We start from the raw sequence: 23,348 nt of genomic DNA on the forward strand, positions 1-23,348 counted from the left end.
CTTAATAGTGTTATGTCTTCGTACAAAATACACTACATTACATTTGCTCTATTAGTTTTAGTTGTTTGAAACGTATGGGTGTTTTGGTAAAAGACAACACTGTTTTAATAATGACAGTACAACTAATTTGACTATTGGCTGTCAGATGACGAAAGAATGCCTTCTTACAATAATAGCTTACCGTTGTGATGGTTGTTAGGTTAGTGTTTGGTTGCTTGGTAACATAAATACTTAAAATGGAATTTCATCACATAAATAATGAGTTGGTTAATTGTTAGTTGAGTGGTAAGGAACATGTGTCTTACCACAAGACACAGTACTGTACTATTGTAACACTGGCTGCTAGTTCTATGGTAATCTGTGTGATTTCTTACAAGGCACCAGCTTACTCTTGCAAGACTAGTTTGACTAGCAATGGTTGCCTGGCAACGTGAGTGGATCCCCAGAAGAAGGCAATACTTTAATACTGTAAAACTGCTTTTATTAAGTGTTTGTTGCCTGGCAACGTGAGGGTGCAGTTCTACATTGAAATGGCAGGGGGCGTTTTTGTTAATAGTAAGTGATTAGAGGAGTATAGTGAAGGTTGTGTTGTTGTCTAGGAAACGTCTCAATATTACGGCGCATAATAAAATAGCAACAATTTTCAAATGTCTGAATAAGTGAGATTTAGGATAACTAATAGTTCGTGGTACTTCGTTTATCAATGAACTATATTTTTGCTGTTTAACAAAGTAAAATAATCGCTTTGTATGTGAACGATTGTAACTGACTTATGACCAATGAAAAGTCACATCAGAAGAGCATTTTTTCGGTGATTATTTGGAAGACACAAGTAAGAAAATAAATATTACTCGTATGGTAAAGTTCATTCTTATAAGACACTCGAGAAACGCCAAAAAGTGCCCTCTACTGTATGAAATTATGAGTGTTCGTGGTCCGTTTAAAATTAGACCCGTCCATACGTAGAATGTTTGAAGGGTGAGTTCTAATTTGTAATATCAAAATCCAACACATGTTAATGTTACGGGGATCTGAAGCATGGTTCTCCGCCACCCATAAAATATGTTTAAAAAATAGGTGTTACTGGATTGAATATGTAAGCAGTTTTGCAAGAAATACAACATTAAACAATTATATTGTTGTTGACATAAAATCCACAAACATCCAATGAAAATTCAACAAACAATCATTCCATTGTTACATTGCATGGGAAGATAGCCTTAGTTAACATAAGTACATATGTTTTATCATAGTAAAATACTGTAACTCTACGGCTAGTAATTGTTAAATTAGAGTACTAGCTTAGAGAACTCAATAAGACAATAATGTATTAGCTATTTCAATCATGGGCCGTCATATTCGTACATGTAAGCACTCGTGAAATAACATGATATCATGCAACATGCCTCTGGGACACTTTCAATAAACATCATTCATACATAATGTTTTGTTTGTTTTGAATTTCGCGCAAAGCTACTCGAGGGCTATCTGCGCTAGCCGTCCCTAATTTAGCAGTGTAAGACTAGAGGGAAGGCACCACCCACCGCCAACTCTTGGGCTACTCTTTTACCAACGAATAGTAGAATTGACCGTAACATTATAACGCCCCCGTGGCATGTTTGGTGCGACCGGGATTCGAACCCTCGACCCTCGGATTACGAGTCGAACGCCTTAACACGCTTGGCCATGCCGGGCCCCCATACTTAATAGAACAGGCAATGTTCAATGACAATAAATATTAACTTTTTACTACACTGTATGGATGATGGAAATGCTATTACATCTATCTTGCTTCCGTTGTTTTTGAAGGATTGGATATAGTTATCCCTACGTCTACTTCCGTTATAAAATGTTTGTTCTTGAATTGTTTGTGTGTTTTAATACAGCGTTTCAGTAGACATAGGAAGGATGTACTTATAACCTGGCCCGGCATGGCCAGGTGGGTTAAGGCGTTCGACCCGTAATCTGAGAGTCGCGTGTTCGAATTCCCGTCACACCAAACATGCTCGCTCTTTCATTCGTGGGGGCGTTATAATGCGACGGTCAATTCCACTATTCACTGGTAAAAGAACAGCCCAGTAGTTGGCGGTGGGTGGTGATGACTAGCTACCTTCCCTCTAGTCTTACACTGCTAAATTAGGGACGGCTAGCACAGATAGCCCTCGAGTAGCTTGGCGCGAAATTCAAAAACAAACAAACAAATTTATAACCTAGTTCTAAATACAGTGAGGTTCCAGTTGTTATATTTATTACTGGCTGGTAATTCCTGTTTCACCCTGTACTTACGTTTCTTGGAGGAACAACAAATTACTGTAAAAAAGCAAACTTCAAGGGGTAATGATAACATCGTTTATATTATAATTATGATTGTTGTGATTGCCAGTGGTTAGTAATAGTTATAAAATCGGATATTCCATTTGAAACTATGTAACCTTAGATAAATGTGTTGATGTCTTGGTTTCTAAGTTATCATGTAATAAAGAATAAACATGATAATAACAAATTGAAACGTTTTACCATCATATTAACAGACAATATCAGAACTTGTAACTCAGTCATTACGTAGACACTGTTATAAAAGGAAACACTTTATAATATTATAAAGTTCTAATGACCTATTAAGGAGGTATTCAAAATACCAATTTGGTGATCAACCTGAGTCATCTCTAGATAGACAGTGCTGCCACCTGGCTGCTATCTTACATACAGTTTTACTGCTGTTAGCAGCTTCATAATGATTGTATATTAGTGCTAGGGCGTTTAGTCTTTCTTTGGTTCATGGTTTGGTATGAATTTCGCGCTAAGCTACACGAGGGCTATCTGCACTACCCGTCCCTAATTTTAACGTGCAAGACCAGAGAAAAGGCAGCTAGTCAACACAACCCACCTCCAACTCTTGGGCTACTATTTTACTAACGAATAATGGGATTGACCGTCACGGCTGAAAGAGCGAGCATGTTTGGTGTGACGGAGATTCGAACCTGAGATCCTCAGATTACGAGTCGAGTGATTTACCCACCTGGCCATGCCGGTCCTTTGGTTCATGTACACCTTAGGTAATTATTCAACCGGCGAAGAACAGATGTCAAACGCTGGTAGTGTATCAAATTGTTTCAGTAATATAAAGTAATTGGTAGAGTGAAACATACATTTAAGCAGTCAACCAGTGTCTGGGGCCTTTCTTGGAGAGGCCTCGTCTTCCATCAATAAGGTTCTTGATCATCTCATAATATTAGGACATGTCAAATCTTCCCTGTCTAACATCAGAGACAGAAACATATTGTGTGAGTCATGATGACATTAGTTTATGGAGTGATGCTGGTTGCTTTACGTGTGCATCAAATCTGGAGGAAAGAGTACTGATAATGTTTACTGCTGTATCAAAGTAATCCTCCGCGGAACTATATTCTACATTTACACGTTGAACTTGTAGTTGACTAACTCACGGCATGCTGGTATTAATGTCAGATTAGATATGTTAAGAGAAAAGTATCAATTGTTATATGAAACTGAATTATTGTGACCTGGTTTAGAGTAATTAGAAAAGTGACCTTGGAATTTTAGGGGACTTTAAATGTGGCTTGTTTAAGAGACAATAGAAGAAGAACATTTGTTATTTAAGATTCTGGAATATTTATGAGAGACTAAAGTAGTACCAATATAAATTATGGGTGGTTTTCATACTTGTAATAGGCGCTAGAAAAATGTCAATAGAGACTTTGGGTCATTGTGGCCTGTTTATGAGACAATAAGAAGAGTCAGCAAAGATTTTGGGTAACTGTGACCTGTTTATGAGAAATTAAAAAGAGTGAATAGAGATGTTGAGTAATTGTGATCTGTTTATGAGACACTAACAAAAGTCAACAGAGATTTTGAGTAATTGTGACCTGTTTATAAAACACTAAGAAGAGTTAACAGAGATTCTGGGTAACTGTAACCTGTTTACGATACACTAACAAGAGTCAAAAGAGATTTTGAGTAATTGTGACCTGTTTACGATACACTAACAAGAGTTAACAGAGATTTTGAGTAATTGTGACCTGTTTACGAGACACTAAGAAGAGTCAACAGATATTGTGGGTAACTATGACTTGTTTATGAGATATTAAACAGTCACCGTTGTTTGTTTGCATTATTGGTGATCGCGACTTTCTTATAAATTACCCCCGAATAGAATGGAAAAAACAAGTCATATTTTACATGGTGCTCAGGAGTCTTCGTTCACATGTAATGGTTACTGTCAATTTTGGTTGCTATTTTTGACGCGTTTCAAAAGCATGGGATATATTTATGTGCATATAAATGCCAGTCTAAAACTTATCTTAACCACGTTTGTTTTATTTAGGCGTTTTGTTTATTTTTTATTGGTCGTCTCTTACACACGATTAGATTATCTAGCGGACTGACACTTTTGTTTAACTTCAGTGTCGTTTTGACACTTCCAATGGAGCTCTGATAGAAACAGTGTCTTTAAAACACTTATATTTTCTGCGTGATAAGTGTTCCATCAACTGGTCTCCTTTCAGTCAGTCGTTTTCTTTAAACAAATCATTCGTTTTCCTCTTTGAGGAACTGATAGCTTTTCAACAGCCATTGTCTTTCCAGTTTTTTATTTCATGTCAAGGAACACTTCAGATAACACTTTGCTTTAAATCCAGACAACAGGTAAATATAGTTTGTAGCACCTACAAATGTTACTGGTTGGAGAACTGGTCAGTACAAGATATAAGGAGCTTTTATCCAAAATACACCAACATATCTGATCCTGAACCACTTGATTTACAATAACGTAGGTTGGTCGTGACAATTGTAGCTGTTTTTACAGTATCTCTAAACAGGTGTTCCTAAAACTGACTTTAAACAGCTGTACAAATCCCCAAAAATTGTCCTCTAGGTCTGACTCTAAATGGATGTACCTCAGGTTGACCTGGAATAGCTTTATCCTAGATTGACTTCACAAAATGTATCCTCGGTTGAATTCCAACAGTAATCTATTTCACTCTTAGATACGTCCACTTCTTTCTTTGTAACTAAGCATCACTACTTCACTCTATACGCTGTGTGATGATATATAGTTGTTATAGTCACGCAAGTCACCACCACTCTGGAGGCTGCTAGTTATAAAACTCTATTAAGGTGTAACCTTATGGTGTACCAACTGATGTAACTATATAATTATTATGTGGTTTGTTGTATACTCCTAAAATGGATTTATCGCTTTAAACGGTTTGGAACAGAGCCTGATCCTACATGTTACGTTCATCAAAAGAAACGGTTTCATGATATGAATTAAACTTATAGTTGTCTTTCACCAATGAATAGTTGTCTTTCACCAATGAATACTTGTCTTTCACCAATGAATAGTTGTCTTTCACGAATGAATACTTGTTTTTCACCAATGAATAGTTGTCTTTCACCAACGAATACTTGTCTTTCACTAATGAATAGTTGTCTTTAACCAATGAATACTTGTCTTTCACCAAGGAATAGTTGTTTTTCACCAATGAATACTTGTCTTTCACCAACGAATAGTTGTCTTTCACCAATGAATACTTGTCTTTCACCAATGAATAGTTGTCTTTCACGAATAAATACTTGTCTTTCACCAATGAATACCTGTTTTTCACTAATGAATAGTTGTCTTTCACCAATGAATACTTGTCTTTCACCAATGAATAGTTGTCTTTCACCAATGAATACTTGTCTTTCACCAATGAATAGTTGTCTTTCGCGAATGAATACTTGTCTTTCACCAATGAATAGTTGTCTTTCACCAATGAATACTTGTCTTTCACCAATGAATAGTTGTCTTTCACCAATGAATAGTTGCCTTTCACCAATGAATACTTGTCTTTCACCAATGAATAGCTGTCTTTCACGATTGAATACTTGTCTTTCACCAATGAATAGTTGTCTTTCATCAATGAATACTTGTCTTTCACCAATGAATAGTTGTCTTTCACGAATAAATACTTGTCTTTCACCAATGAATACCTGTTTTTCACCAATGAATAGTTGTCTTTCACCAATGAATACTTGTCTTTCACCAATGAATAGTTGTCTTTCACCAATGAATACTTGTCTTTCACCAATGAATAGTTGTCTTTCACGAATGAATACTTGTCTTTCACCAATGAATAGTTGTCTTTCACCAATGAATACTTGTCTTTCACCATTGAATACTTGTCTTTCACGAATGAATACTTGTCTTTCACCAATGAATAGTTGTCTTTCACCAATGAATAGTTGTCTTTCACCAATAAATACTTGTCTTTCACCAATGAATAGTTGTCTTTCACGATTGAATACTTGTCTTTCACCAATGAATAGTTGTCTTTCATCAATGAATACTTGTCTTTCACAAATGAATAGTTGTCTTTCACCAATGAATAGTTGTCTTTCACCAATGAATACTTGTCTTTCACCAATGAATAGTTGTCTTTCACGATTGAATACTTGTCTTTCACCAATGAATAGTTGTCTTTCACGATTGAATACTTGTCTTTCACCAATGAATAGTTGTCTTTCACCAATGAATAGTTGTCTTTCATCAATGAATACTTGTCTTTCACCAATGAATATTTGTGTTTCACCAATGAATAGTTGTCTTTAACCAATGAATACTTGTCTTTCACCAATGAATACTTGTCTTTCACCAATGAATAGTTGTCTTTCACCAATGAATACTTGTCTTTCACCAATGAATAGTTGTCTTTCACCAATGAATACTTGTCTTTCACCAATGAATAGTTGTCTTTCACCAATGAATAGTTGTCTTTCACCAATGAATAGTTGTCTTTCATCAATGAATACTTGTCTTTCACCAATGAATAGTTGTCTTTCACCAATGAATAATTGATTATCACATTATAAAAATACCCATGACTGGAAGAGCGCGCACATTCAGTGACGGAGATTCGAACCCACGACTCAAAAATTGCGATTCGAGCACCCTAACCATTAGGCCATGCTAGGCAGGCCTTTTCATTAGTGCTTATGTATTAGTTTATTTTCACTTCTATTAAAGATGACGCGTTATGTTATGTCTCCATCATAAATGGATAATTTTAAAAATACAACTAGTTTCTGTCTTTTTTAATTAGACATAGTGATAAATATTTTTTCACGTTGGACAAAAAAAATAAGTGACGTCAGACTTTATGTTTTTTAGAAGGAGGCACACATTTCAAAACTGGCCAGTCAAACATAAATGAGAATGGTACCTAAAATATAGACACCAGGTGTCGCTGATAATTGTCGCGACTTTATACCAGGTAAGCAACCTTGTATAGGTTCTAGCCTTTCTTAACTGGAGAGAAAATGGGTTACAAGACGTATAATGAGGTCAAAACAAAAATTAGATTGGATTAATTAGCGCCATTACCTTCTGGAGCTGCAGTCTCACCCCATCTACACCCACCTCTTGTCTCAACCCGATCCCCCAGACTCTGGCCTCATATACTCTCATCTCTCTAATAAGAAACAAAAAATATCTGATTAAGTTAGGAACATATAGTTCTACAGATGAATATCTGATTAGGTCACGAACAGATAGTTATATAGATGAATATCTCATTAAGTCACGAACGTAGAGTACCACAGGTGAATATCTGATTGAGTCATGAAAATTGAATACTACTGGTGAATGTTTGGTTAAGTCTTCCAAAGAGCTTTCAAATAAACAGTTTAATTCATATCATGAAACCGTTTCTTTTGATGAACGTAACATGTAGGATCAGGCTCTGTTCCAAACCGTTTAAAGCGATAAATCCATTTTAGGAGTATACAACAAACCACATAATAATTATATTGGTGAAAGACAAGTATTCATTGGTTAAAGACAAGTATTCATTGGTGAAAGACAAGTATTCATTCGTGAAAGACAACTATTCATTGGTGAAAGACAAGTATTCATTGGTAAAAGACAACTATTCATTGGTGAAAGACAATTATTCATTTGTGAAAGACAACTATTCATTGGTGAAATACAAGTATTCATTGGTGAAAGACAACTATTCATTCGTGAAAGACAACTATTCATTGGTGAAAGACAATTATTCATTTGTGAAAGACAACTATTCATTGGTGAAAGACAACTATTCATTGGTGAAAGACAAGTTCATTGGTGAAAGACAACTATTCATTGGTAAAAGACAACTATTCATTGGTGAAAGACAACTATTCATTTGTGAAAGACAAGTATTTATTGGTGAAAGACAACTATTCATTGGTGAAAGACAACTATTCATTCGTGAAAGACAAGTATTCATTCGTGAAAGACAAGTATTCATTGGTTAAAGACAACTATTCATTGGTAAAAGACAACTATTCATTGGTGAAAGACAACTATTCATTTGTGAAAGACAAGTATTCATTCGTGAAAGACAAGTATTCATTCGTTAAAGACAACTATTCATTGGTGAAAGACAACTATTCATTTGTGAAAGACAAGTATTTATTGGTGAAAGACAACTATTCATTGGTGAAAGACAACTATTCATTTGTGAAATACAAGTATTTATTGGTGAAAGACAACTATTCATTGGTGAAAGACAACTATTCATTCGTGAAAGACAAGTATTCATTCGTGAAAGACTAGCCCGAACTTTCTGCGTTGAGTGTCGTTGACTAGCTACCTTTCCTTTAGTTTATTAGTTGAAAATTATGGAGAACTAACACAGAGAACCTTGTGGGAAATAAGAAAACAAACAAACCAACAAAGTAATGGCGCTGACTAATCAGAAGCCAGAAAAGAACAACTTGTAAAGCTACTCGAGGGCTATCTGTGCTAGCCATCTCTAATTTCGCAGTGTAAGACTAAAGAGAAGGAAGCGTTTCATCGCCACCAGTCGCCAACTCTTGGACTACTCTTTTACCAACGAATAGTGGGATTGACGGGTACATATTAACGCCACCACGGCTGAAAAGGCGAGCATGTTTGGTGCGACCGGGATTCGAACAAACGACCCTCGGCCAGGACAAAGAACATTTATGTTTAAAGAATACCACTGACTAATCAGCAGCCAGAAACGAACAACTTTTAATTCAAAAAATGACACTGACCAATCACAAGCCAAAAATTACAAACTTTTCCGTTTTAAGAAGATATGGAGCCTGTTTTGTAAAACCAACAACAAGAAACTAGAATTTACCACGTACCTCAAGACCACTTTGGGAAACTGCATAGAATCCTTTTTGTTTTATTATTTTATCTATTCTTTTCTATGATTCGTTAGTCAAATTTCTTTCTAATTATTTAATGTCTTATCTGTTCTGGTGCAATTTGTAAGAGGCATTAAAATACATATTTTTTTAAAGTGTTAAATAAGAAGACGTGTTATGGCTTTTGCCTCTCGAACGAAATAACCCATCTCTTTATATCTTTAATGTTCCGTAATCATAAGTTGTATGAGGTCCTGGTATTGCTGAAACTGCTTCACATTAAGTGGATTTCTGTCTGCTACAATTACTGTCGGATGATCCGTAATTCAATGCGGATTGTGTCTCAACTGCACGGCGAGTTCGTTTTGGCCGACAGATGGCCCGAGGCTTTTAGTCCGTAGAAAATTAATTATCGAACTCGCACAGACTTACAGAGGGACCATTGCTTCATTTAATTATTGACACAAAATTTTGTTAACTGTGAAACCAATTTGTTCTGTGTTTTCGCATAAGACTGGCTATAATTTCTCGCAATAAAGCTATTTAAGTAAGAATCTGTGTTCGCTACTCGAGCCGGGGCGCTGCAGGCGTTTAACTGGCCCGTCGGCCACCTGACGTCCTTCTTCCAAAATTACACCATAATAAATATTTCTCCTCAAACCCTGTTTACTGACGTGATGTCACACAGATGTCCATCAGAGTAAATGAAGTATCTGTTATCAGTCTCGAATGGTTTATATGTAACACCATCTCTTTAACAGTATTTCAAACGGTGGAGCCTTCTATTGACCTAGCGGATTTACAACGGTAAAAATCGGGTTTCGATACTCGTGGTTGACATAGCACAGATAGTCCACTGTTTAGCTTTCGGCTGAACCTCAAAGAAACAAACATACAAACAAGAAGTGGCAGTAAGCAAACAACTAACATACAAACAAGAAGTGACAGTAAGCAAACAAACAAACATACAAACAAGATGTTGTAGTAAGTAAACAAACATACAAACAAGAAGTGGCAGTAAGAAAACAAACATACAAACAAGATGTGGCAGTAAGCAAACAAACAAACAAACAAGATGTGGCAGTAATGAAGCAAACAAACATACAAACAAGAAGTGGCAGTAAGAAAACAAACAAACATGATGTGGCAGTAAGCAAACAAACAAACATACAAACAAGGAGTGGCAGTAAGCAAACAAACAAACATACAAACAAGATATGGCAGTAAGTAAACAAACATACAAACAAGAAGTGGCAGTAAGAAAACAAACAAACATGATGTGGCAGTAAGCAAACAAACAAACATACAAACAAGGAATGGCAGTAAGCAAACAAACAAACATACAAACAAGAAATGGCAGTAAGCAAATAAACAAACATACAAACAAGATGTGGCAGTAAACAAACATACAAACATACAAACAAGATGTGGCAGTAAGTAAACAAACATACAAACAAGAAGTGGCAGTAAGAAAACAAACATACAAACAAGATGTGGCAGTAAGCAAACAAACAAACAAACAAGATGTGGCAGTAATGAAGCAAACAAACATACAAACAAGAAGTGGCAGTAAGAAAACAAACAAACATGATGTGGCAGTAAGCAAACAAACAAACATACAAACAAGGAGTGGCAGTAAGCAAACAAACAAACATACAAACAAGATATGGCAGTAAGTAAACAAACATACAAACAAGAAGTGGCAGTAAGAAAACAAACAAACATGATGTGGCAGTAAGCAAACAAACAAACATACAAACAAGGAATGGCAGTAAGCAAACAAACAAACATACAAACAAGAAATGGCAGTAAGCAAATAAACAAACATACAAACAAGATGTGGCAGTAAACAAACAAACAAACATACAAACAAGATGTGGCAGTAAGCAAACAAACAAACATACAAACAAGAAGTGGCAGTAAGCAAACAAACAAACATACAAACAAGAAGTGGCAGTAAGCAAACAAACAAACATACAAACAATATGTGGCAGTAATGAAACAAACAAACATACAAACAAGAAGTGGCAGTAAGCAAGCAAACAAGCATACAAACAAGATGTGGCAGTAAGCAAACAAACAAACATACAAACAAGATGTGGCAGTAAGCAAGCAAACAAACATAAAAACAAGATGTGGCAGTAAGCAAACAAACAAACATACAAACAAGATGTGGCAGTAAGCAAGCAAACAAACATAAAAACAAGATGTGGCAGTAAGCAAGCAAACAAGCATACAAACAAGATGTGGCAGTAATCAAACAAGCAAACAAACAAATGATTACATTAAACGCTTGTCTCTTTCTCTCTCTTTGTTTCCTTAAAACGATACATTATTTGTCTTCCATGATGTTCCAAGCTTTCATTAAAAATATTGAAGAGAGCCAGTGCTTGCGGTAGGCGAGAGGAAGGAGGTGTTGCATGGGAGGGGGGGAATACAATCTTGTATTTCACTCTGTCCTGTCCAACTTCATTCTCCATAGCAATTTTAAAAAAAGTACATGATATGGTTTAAATCGCGAGCACGAGCCAACTTGATGTGAGTATCCTGTGTGGTATATTACCATTCCTTAAAATCAAGGGTTCGATTCCCCTTGTAGGCTATTACCATTCCTGTATATCTACAGCTGCATGATGACCACCACAAAAGTATTTTGACGTTAGAGGGAGCTGTACTAACTTTTATATTTAGTTCTAATAGCAATAATAATATCCTACTTACCATCCTCAATTCCAACAACCAACAACGACAAAGTAAACATCTTAACCCCACCCCCCAACAAAAACCAGCAACAAAATAAAAGTTCGGGCGAAATATTTACAAGGAATTTATTTTCCTTAGAGACTTCTACAACATTTGTAAAAAATCAAATATAAGTCATGAGTCGTAAACTGATATGGTGTAATTACGAGTTAAATGTTAAATAAATACTCACAACAGTTAAAACGTCAAGTGTTGCACTTTGTGTGTATTATATATGTTTTTATGCATATACATATATATATATTTCTCTACAAGTGGGTTTTCTCGTCATTACTGATTTATGTGTATTTGTCCCTAAACATCTGAACACAATCATTGTATCTTTGTATCTGTTCTTGACTACTGCAACTAAAACATCCAGTGATAACCTATCCTGTAGCTGTTTCTGACGAATACAACTAACGTATTCAGTAATAAACCTACTCTGTATCTGTTCCTGATTAGTACAGCTAACATAGTCAATCATAAACCTGTCCTCTAGCTGTTCTCTACTAGTACAATTAACATATTCAGTAATAAACCCACTCTGTATCTGTTCCTGATTAGTACAGCTAACATAGTCAATGATAAACCTGTTCTCTAGCTGTTCCCTACTAGTACAACTAACATATTCAGTAATAAACCTACTCTGTATCTGTTCCTGATTAGTACAGCTAACATAGTCAATCATAAACCTGTCCTCTAGCTGTTCTCTACTAGTACAATTAACATATTCAGTAATAAACCTACTCTGTATCTGTTCCTGATTAGTACAGCTAACATAGTCAATGATAAACCTGTTCTCTAGCTGTTCCCTACAAGTACAACTAACATATTCAGTAATAAACCTACTCTGTATCAGTTCCTGATTAATACAGCTAACATAGTCAATGATAAACTTGTCCTCTAGCTGTTCCCTACAAGTACAACTAACATATTCAGTAATAAACCTACTCTGTATCAGTTCCTGATTAATACAGCTAACATAGTCAATGATAAACCTGTTCTCTAGCTGTTCCCTACAAGTACAACTAACATATTCAGTAATAAACCTACTCTGTATCAGTTCTTGATTAGTACAGCTAACATAGTCAATCATAAACCTGTCCTCTAGCTGTTCTCTACTAGTACAATTAACATATTCAGTAATAAACCTACTCTGTATCTGTTCCTGATTAGTACAGCTAACATAGTCAATGATAAACCTGTTCTCTAGCTGTTCCCTACTAGTACAATTAACATATTCAGTAATAAACCTACTCTGTATCAGTTCCTGATTAGTACAGCTAACATAGTTAATGATAAACCTGTTCTCTAGCTGTTCTCTACTAGTACAACTAACATATTCAGTAATAAACCTACTCTGTATCTGTTCCTGATTAGTAAAGCTAACATAGTCAATGATAAACCTGTCCTCTAGCTGTTCTCTACTAGTACAATTAACATATTCAGTAATAAACCTACTTTGTATCTGTTCCTGATTAGTACAGCTAACATAGTCAATGATAAACCTGTTCTCTAGCTGTTCTCTACTAGTACAATTAACATATTCAGTAATAAACCTACTCTGTATCAGTTCCTGATTAGTACAGCTAACATAGTCAATGATAAACCTGTCCTCTAGCTGTTCTCTACTAGTACAATTAACATATTCAGTAATAAACCTACTCTGTATCTGTTCCTGATTAGTACAGCGAACATAGTCAATGATAAACCTGTCCTCTAGCTGTTCCCTACTAGTACAACTAACATATTCAATAATAAACCTACTCTGTATCAGTTCCTGATTAGTACAGCTAACATAGTCAATCATAAACCTGTCCTCTAGCTGTTCTCTACTAGTACAATTAACATATTCAGTAATAAACCTACTCTGTATCTGTTCCTGATTAGTACAGCTGACATAGTCAATGATAAACCTGTTCTCTAGCTGTTCTCTACTAGTACAACTAACATATTCAGTAATAAACCTACTCTGTATCTGTTCCTGATTAGTAAAGCTAACATAGTCAATGATAAACCTGTCCTGTAGCTGTTCCCTACTAGTACAACTAACATATTCTTGAAGGGTATAAATGAATTGTGGTGAGACCATAAATTGTGTTTCATAGGAGTGGCTTCAGCTATGTTACTGTTTAATAATTCAGATCCATGAAGAACATATTTTATCTTTAGTCATTCAGTAAAAAGTATGTGTTATATATCAGATTCCTGACGAAATTCGTTTCAAAAACTGTTGTTGTTTTTCTCTCTTGTGCACTAACCGTTCTTAAAATCCTGGAAACCCATTCGAGAAACACATAGTTCACGTCGAACCGAAATGACTTATTAGCACACCCTTCGAAAGCCTGAGTAACTAGCTCTGAGTGATATGAAGTGTTATATGGTATAAAGAAATGACTTAAGCCTGATCACTTGATTGAGTGATACAACTGTCACAATTGTACATGGACAGCGTACTAATATTCCGTATTGTTTGAAATAAACGTTCTATATTTTGTATATGTAACTATCATGCCTCAACTGAGTCTACACATTATCATAATATATTTAATGTTTTTCGCAACAAATTATTTCCAACGAGCACGTGCACTTTTCATTTTTTGCAAACTCTCTTTGTTAACCTGAAGATGACCTAAAAAGATCGGAACGTTGTTCTGTACTTTATTCTTATTAAAGTTTAGACACCTATACCAGCCGTCTTCATAATACATTTATATTATTTCGTTAACTTCCGATATGACATTCTCTGGTCTGCTAGAGTTATTAAAAGAATTTATTTTGGTTGGATTTTGGTGTTGGTATGTTGAGAGAAATAAAAGGAGGTAGAATTTCCTATCGCTGGTAAACATTCTTGCGTGATACCTTGAACTGTATAGTCCGCAGTCCTCAGTCTGTCGTGATACCTCGAACTGTATAGTCCGCAGTCCTCAGTCTGTTGTTGAAGTCGATAATAAGTTGTGGGTATTGAAGAGGTTTCTCTCGGATCATCAAACAGTAATACCAGCGATATGAAGGCCCCCTACGTTGGCTGGACAAGAGGTTTCATTCTTCATCGTACATCTATCAAATGGCCTATGAGGGCTCAGGGCTATTATCCGACCCCTAAGAGAAGGACGTAGGTTATTTAGCACTTACTTATTCGTAGTCAGCGACACCTGTGACCTGGAGAAGCAAATATTGATTTTAAGCTACAATAGCTCCTGACCAGGAAAGGGGATTTTTTTCTTGTGTGAGCTGTGACACCCTGACACCTCAACTGCTATTATCCTCTGTGGTCACTAATCCCCGGAATGAGTCTATTTCTCGGCTGGTTGGTCGTCTCTTTTTATTCTTTCTTGTCTATCACCCTGCGAACAATGGCAGCTGGTTACTATAATACGTATTGGACACCCCACCATAACTTCTCCTCCTCGGTAATCGGTTTCTGCACATGTAGTCTTCGAACACTTCTCAACCACTCCACAGTTTTGCTGTCGTTCTCACATCGGTCTCAGCCAGTGCTCCGAGCCATGTGTTCAATAGCATTAGCCAGCTCCGTTTTGTCTGCATCGCGATTCTTCTTTGTGGCTTAGTAAATCACTGCCTTAATCCGCTAAGCTCCAAGTATATAGAATGGCTGAATATATAAATCTCTCAACACGCATGCATTTCATTAATGGAACGGATGAAAGGTAGAGGATAGTCCTAGCATCCGCTGTACGGCGAGCGAAGTTCGGAGGCCTACCTGTGTGTGAGTGTATGTGGAAATACGGATGTATAAGCAACACACGTACACAGTCGTGCTATCGATATGAATGCAATCAAGAACAAACACAAGCTCTATTCTGTCAAATCTGTTATAATGTGAAACATCTATTGGATCGTCAACCACGAGGCTTAGCTACGTTCTCAGCATTTTGGATTTAAACAGAGGATCTCAGTGACCGCCACATTATTACTTATATAGATGTTCTGACTCCCTCCCATCCTGTTTGTTTAATTCAAGCCCTGTGTGCTTGAGCTGCCCATATACAGCACATTGTTTCCACTACCTTACAGTACACTGTTTCCACTATATATATATAGGAGCTTCCTACACCTTGTCTAACTTTCGTTAGGAACCACTCTGGAAAACATCTAGGACGAGCAATTAAGAAGTCAAGGCTAAGCACAGTGCTTATCTGAGTTTATGTGCATGTGAGGAAAGAAGTTTTAGTAAAACGCTATCAGTAGATGTTTACATCTTTAAACACCATATTCGCAGCATAACTATAAACATTAAATCCAATTTTAAATAATAAAGGGTTTTACGTAAACACAAATTAATATTTACGGCAAAGCTATTAAGGCCATTGGTCACCGTTCTTAACTTTGAACTTCTGATCAGAGGGAAGACATCCACGCGGCCGGACTCCAACACCCACATCTTAAAGGGTGGAGAATATTTTGTGGTATCACACATTTTCAAATGTGACTTGTCAGCTACGAAATCCGGAATTCTACCCCGTAGCTAAATCGGTTCGCCAGCTCCAAGAAATCTGAAACTACCACAGAACCAACTCACGCCTCCATGTGTACGAAGCCTGGGAAACTGAGAAAAACAAAAAAATATTATTACTTTTAGTAACCACTGACATGCTTGGGGACTCGTTCACATCAATTACTTCTGGTAACCACTGACATGCTTGGGGTCTCGTTCACATCAATTACTTCTGGTAACCACTGACATGCTTGGGGTCTCGTTCACATCAATTACTTCTGGTAACCAGTGACATGCTTGGGGACTCGTTCACATCAATTACTTCTGGTAACCACTGACATGCTTGATGACTCGTTCACATCAATTACTTCTGATAACCACTGACATGCTTGATGACTCGTTCACGTCAATTACTTCTGGTAACCACTGACATGCTTGGTGACTCGTTCACGTCAATTACTTCTGGTAACCACTGACATGCTTGGGGACTCGTTCACATCAATTACTTCTGGTAACCACTGACATGCGTGGGGACTCGTTCACATCAATTACTTCTGGTAACCACTGACATGCTTGGTGACTCGTTCACATCAATTACTTCTGGTAACCACTGACATGCTTTGTGACTCGTTCACGTCAATTACTTCTGGTAACCACTGACATGCTTGGTGACTCGTTCACGTCAATTACTTCTGGTAACCACTGACATGCTTGGGGACTCGTTCACATCAATTACTTCTGGTAACCACTGACATGATTGATGATTCGTTCACATCAATTACTTCTGGTAACCACTGACATGATTTATGACTCGTTCACATCAATTACTTCTGGTAACCACTGACATGCTTGGTGACTCGTTCACGTCAATTACTTCTGGTAACCACTGACATGCTTGGTGACTCGTTCACGTCAATTACTTCTGGTAACCACTGACATGCTTGGGGACTCGTTCACATCAATTACTTCTGGTAACCACTGACATGCTTGGGGACTCGTTCACATCAATTACTTCTGGTAACCACTGACATGCTTGGTGACTCGTTCACATCAATTACTTCTGGTAACCACTGACATGCTTGGGGACTCGTTCACATCAATTACTTCTGGTAACCACTGACATGCTTGGTGACTCGTTCACATCAATTACTTCTGGTAACCACTGACATGCTTGATGACTCGTTCAGACCAATTACTTCTGGTAACCACTGACATGCTTTGTGACTCGTTCAGATCACCCTAGAAAGACAAAATTCCATTCTACAGTACTCCAGGAACAAAACAACTGTGATATTCTATGTTGAAATTCCTCTGTATTCAATTTGGATAGACACATAATGAGAATACCATTATACCTAATCCTCGATATTTCTGAACCGCACCACAAACACTCCTGAAATATTTTTCATACCTTTCTTTGCATATTTATTTACCATGAGCATCTTTAAATTCTGGTTTAATTTTTTAGAAAAGAAGTGTCGTCAATTATAACGTTTATTACATTCGCGTTCATTTTCCGACAAGAATTTTGGTTCGTCAGTTAGTTTGTTTTTCTTAATTTCGCGCAAAGCTACACAAGGATTATCTGCGATAGTCGTCCCTAATTTAGCAGTGTAAGACTAGAGGGAAGGCAGCTAGTCATCACCATTCACCGCCAACTCTTGGGCTACTATTTTTAGCCAAAAATAATGGGATAGAATGTAACATTATAACGCCCTCACGGATGAAAGGGCCAGAATGTTTGGTGTGACGGAGATTCGAACACGCGACTCTCAGATTGCGAGTCTTAACCACCTAGCCATGCTGGGACAAAATCTAAGTTAAGGGTTAGAAATTGATTGTTTGATTTTGAGTTTCGCGCAAAGTTACAAGAGGGTTATCTGCGCTGTTAGAAATTGACAATATCGTATTTTCGTCGTCTATATACGACAACATTTATATACATAATAATGTTGGGTTTTTCTAAAGCTGCGAAAGGACGAATTTCCTGACATAAAAGAGCTTCACCACAGTCTAGTTTCAGTGAGTAAAATCCAAGAAATAAATTATTTATCAAGATAGGATTGCAAAACAATAACGAACTTTACTCTCGTGCTAGCTTTATATAACAACAAAAAATTCCTCGCTTTAAATTACGTAACCACATACAGTTATTTATTACTATCTATATGGATAATTAACTTAAATTATTTAAAAATGAGTAAAAAATACCACCACTTGAAAAGCTTCTCAATATAGTCAAAAGATGGCGCTTTACAAATACGGGCACTGTTTCGTTATATCCAGTATTTATTTATAACTCACTATTCGTCTTCAAAATGTAGGTTTCATTAAGTCATTTTGCTGTTTGTTTTTTGAAAGAAAACGTGATTCTATTGCAACACTTTCCTAAACATTCAACCATTAACGGCTACTTTTTTATCTCTCACGAAATACTTGCACAATATTTTTATCTGTAAACTGGCAGGGAACAACATAATGACAAATACACAACGTGGAAAACAAACAGCACGTTTATAAATTTTTTGTTAACAACTTGCTATTATATTAGCATTAGATGCTTCCACACAAAAATGCAATTTTCTTAGCTAATATTATTTTCATCTGTCCACTAATGAACATTTTGGAATTGGCAAGAGAACTCTGACAGACCGCAAGACGGACGAACCTATCACGAGATAGACGGGAGCGTGTTGTATTAACCTTAGTTGTTGTTTTTTTTTTCTTTTCTTTTTCAGAGCTTGACTGTCATTCCTTTATGTTGAGAACGGGCGTATTTTGACTTACACCGTATACACATTTCGCTGGACTTATCTTGTACGTTTGTGAGTAACGTCCATAAATTTAGAGAGCTGGGGCTACAATGGGCATTTTCGTCTACTTTCGTCCACCATCGACTTGTATGAAATGAACAGTAGAACTGGGAGAATCGTAACTAAGTAATATTCTCGTAGGTAGAACAACAGTAAACTGGTTTCACGGGCTTTTCGACTGCCGAGCCTGACATCTATCTGTCACTGGCTGCATTCCTCACTGTTATTCGCGATTGGCATCCGTGACATTGATTGGCGTGGTCGTCATAGTAACTCGACCAATGGGAGTCGTGGTTGTTATCAGAGGCGAAAATGTCAGCAAATGAGCTCTCTCTGGAGCAGTGCGCCTCCTGATTAAACGTGGCAGCTATCTACTCTTCGGGGCCCCACCCTTGTGTTTATCTCTGATAGTGATGTTCTAAGCATGGGAACAAGTGATGGTATAAGGGTTCGCATCACTTCTCACTAAGACAGGGGATTCGAGCCTGAGAGAGAGGACACCGACACTTTATTGCCTGTATGGGTATTGTGGAGAAACCAGATCTGTAGCGTGATCCTTTAACTGTTGTAACCAATGGCGCTAGGCCTGGGGCCTGCCGCCGTCCCAGTGTCGGGCTACAGCCCTATGTTCATCCTTCCCACCCTGAACTTCACCGTGGGCCAGGTGGCTGCTGTGTGTGAAACGCTAGAGGAAAGTGGGGACATAGAACGGCTGGGAAGGTTCCTGTGGTCGCTACCCGTCGCTCATCCGAACTGTGCGGACTTGAACAAGAACGAATCCGTGCTTCGAGCAAGAGCGCTCGTGTCCTTCCACACGGGCAACTTCCGCGAACTGTATCACATTCTAGAGAGTTATCGCTTCTCCAAACACTCCCATGCCAAGCTGCAGGCCATGTGGCTTGAAGCTCACTATCACGAGGCTGAGAAGCTACGCGGCCGACCGCTCGGTCCAGTAGACAAGTATCGGGTACGAAAGAAGTTTCCTCTGCCTCGAACCATCTGGGACGGAGAACAGAAGACCCACTGCTTCAAGGAGCGCACGAGGAGCCTGTTACGAGAATGGTATTTGCAAGATCCGTACCCAAACCCGACCAAGAAACGCGAACTGGCCGAAGCCACCGGTCTAACTCCGACCCAAGTAGGTAACTGGTTCAAGAACCGCCGGCAGAGGGACCGAGCCGCTGCTGCTAAGAATAGGTAAGCACAGACACGATCACTTCATATCTCATTCTCTATTAGTTCTTTGTAACGACTTCTGTGTACAACCACTGTTTCTAATCGCTTCTGTTTGTTTAAAACAAACTACGCGTGATATTCGCTACACTGCCGTCATCCGATCGTGACAAAATCATTCAATCAGTACAATTTGTTATTTCGGATTCAAAACTTTCCTTTACGATAGAAGCATATTATTTAATTATAACAGTTAAGCCTTCACATACTACGAAACAGAACCGAACGTCTAGCTTTTTAGAGAGATTGAACACAATACTTATAAAAATGTCAAATAATACAATGATTGGCCCATTGAAGGTATTTACATGAGAGACGGCAGGTTGTTTGGTTCAGCTATATTTCCAATTAAACAGAACTTACTCCCCGTTAATTATATTCGCGCTCATTCTCCGACAAGAATCTTGGTTCGTTAATTAGTTTGCTTTTCTTAATTTCGCGCAAAGCTACAAGAGAACTATCTGCGCTGTTAGAAATTCACAATATCGTATTTTCGTCGTCTTCTAGTGTGTTTAAACCTGATGTCGTTTTAGTTTCGATATGTAGCAAAAAAATCAGTTACAACACTTCTCATAACGGATGTCAATGACGCTGTGATAGAAAGAGACACAAACTAATACCCGGCAGTTCAACCACGAGCTGTCCACGTGGTAATAAAGCACGATTGCGTTTCAAAATATAAACCAACTGTGTATTAGAGAGGAGGGTTCTATCGGTAATGGCTGTTCTACAACGATTATAGTTTGTCTACACAACAGCAATCGTTGCAATTAGACCGTTCTTGTACCCGTTATCTGTCTCTCTCAGTTGAATGAAGCATCCATTATCTTATAGCCTTCGTAAGGAAATATGCGTTGGTTTTGCATGCATTCGTTCCATTACATTTGTGTATAAACCCTATACTTGTGGGCTTAGTTGCGTGTTTAATCACTTCGCTCTGAACAAAAACTTCGGAAGCTTTCTAATACATAAACCTCCATTCGGTCTATTTCTGTTCACTACAAAACGCGTTAATATACATAAAGAACATGAAATTGACTCAAACAGTCACGTGGTCACCAGTCCTACATCTTGAAAGTTGGTTCATTTTAAAGGTAAAGTTATAGTATAACTCGGTGAGGCATGTGGAAACTGATGTTCGTCGTTGTCTGGCAACAGGTATTCCGTTGGATACACAAAGACTTCAGTCTTTCATTACAGATACCGGACGTTTTACTTTAGCAACGGTTTCGTACAGGTCAACTGAAGCTCTTTAACCCGAATCTCACTTTGCACTTTCACACCGAGAAAAACATTCACCGTATGAAACCAGTGTTATAACTTTAGCACATCTGGAAACAACTCTTTAGCCTGAAACTAAACTTCCACATTCACATTGAGAAAAAAAAACAAAACATTAAAGTTACGAAACATGAGTGCTAGATAACACTTCTACCTTAAAAAGATACACACAAATAACTTAGCTTTATACCTTATAGGTGAAACTGAGCTATGTGAGTTGTTAATAAGGACTTCTAAGTGAAAGTACGGAAAGTGTATAGCGGTATATGAACTACACTATAATATACACAGTACAGTGTATAGTGGAATATGAACCACACAATAATATCTACAGTACAGTGTATAGTGGAATATAAACTACACTATAATATCTACAGTACAGTGTATAGTGGAATATGAACTACACAATAATATCTACAGTACAGTGTATAGTGGAATATAAACTACACTATAATATCTACAGTACAGTGTATAGTGGAATATGAACTACTGTATAATATATACAGTACAGTCAGTGTATAGTGGAATATAAACTACACTATAATATCTACAATACAGTGTATAGTGGAATATGAACTACACTATAATATCAACAGTGCAGTGTATAGCGGTATATGAACTACACAATAATATCTACAGTACAGTGTATAATGCAATTAAACTACACTATAATATATACAGTACAGTGTATAGCGGTATATGAACTACACTATAATATCTACAGTACAGTCAGTGTATAGTGGAATATGAACTACACTATAATATCAACAGTGCAGTGTATAGCGGTATATGAACTACAGAATAATATCTACAGTACAGTGTATAGTGGAATATGAACTACACTATAATATCAACAGTGCAGTGTATAGCGGTATATGAACTACACAATAATATCTACAGTACAGTGTATAGTGGAATATAAACTACACTATAATATCTACAGTACAGTGTATAGTGGAATATGAACTACTCTATAATATATACAGTACAGTCAGTGTATAGTGGAATATAAACTACACTATAATATCTACAATACAGTGTATAGTGGAATATGAACTACACTATAATATCAACAGTGCAGTGTATAGCGGTATATGAACTACACAATAATATCTACAGTACAGTGTATAATGCAATTAAACTACACTATAATATATACAGTACAGTGTATAGCGGTGTATGAACTACACTATAATATCTACAGTACAGTGTATAATGCAATTAAACTACACTATAATATCAACAGTGCAGTGTATAGCGGTATATGAACTACACAATAATATCTACAGTACAGTGTATAGTGGAATATAAACTACACTATAATATCTAGAGTACAGTGTATAGTGGAATATGAACTACACTATAATATCTACAGTACAGTGTATAGTGGAATATGAACTACACAATAATATCTACAGTACAGTGTATAGTGGAATATAAACTACACTATAATATCTACAGTACAGTGTATAGTGGAATATGAACTACTGTATAATATATACAGTACAGTCAGTGTATAGTGGAATATAAACTACACTATAATATCTACAATACAGTGTATAGTGGAATATGAACTACACTATAATATCAACAGTGCAGTGTATAGCGGTATATGAACTACACAATAATATCTACAGTACAGTGTATAATGCAAT

The 23,348-nt window shown here is 37.0% G+C and overlaps 1 protein-coding gene across 1 annotated transcript; it reads left to right on the forward strand.

Moving 5' to 3' along the window:
* Positions 1–19,672: 19,672 nt before the first annotated feature.
* LOC143227291 (homeobox protein SIX6-like) lies at positions 19,673–20,380 on the forward strand. Its single transcript, XM_076458748.1, has one exon. It carries the CDS (start codon positions 19,754–19,756, stop codon positions 20,378–20,380), a length of 627 nt encoding a protein of 208 aa, XP_076314863.1. The 5' UTR covers positions 19,673–19,753.
* Positions 20,381–23,348: the final 2,968 nt, after the last annotated feature.

Source organism: Tachypleus tridentatus, chromosome 9 (assembly GCF_004210375.1).
Source record: "Tachypleus tridentatus isolate NWPU-2018 chromosome 9, ASM421037v1, whole genome shotgun sequence".
Lineage (NCBI taxonomy): Eukaryota > Metazoa > Arthropoda > Merostomata > Xiphosura > Limulidae > Tachypleus > Tachypleus tridentatus.

Excerpts from the sequence above, each read along its gene's own strand:
- LOC143227291 (XM_076458748.1), top strand. The coding sequence starts at position 19,754 with ATGGCGCTAGGCCTGGGGCCTGCCGCCGTCCCAGTGTCGGGCTACAGC.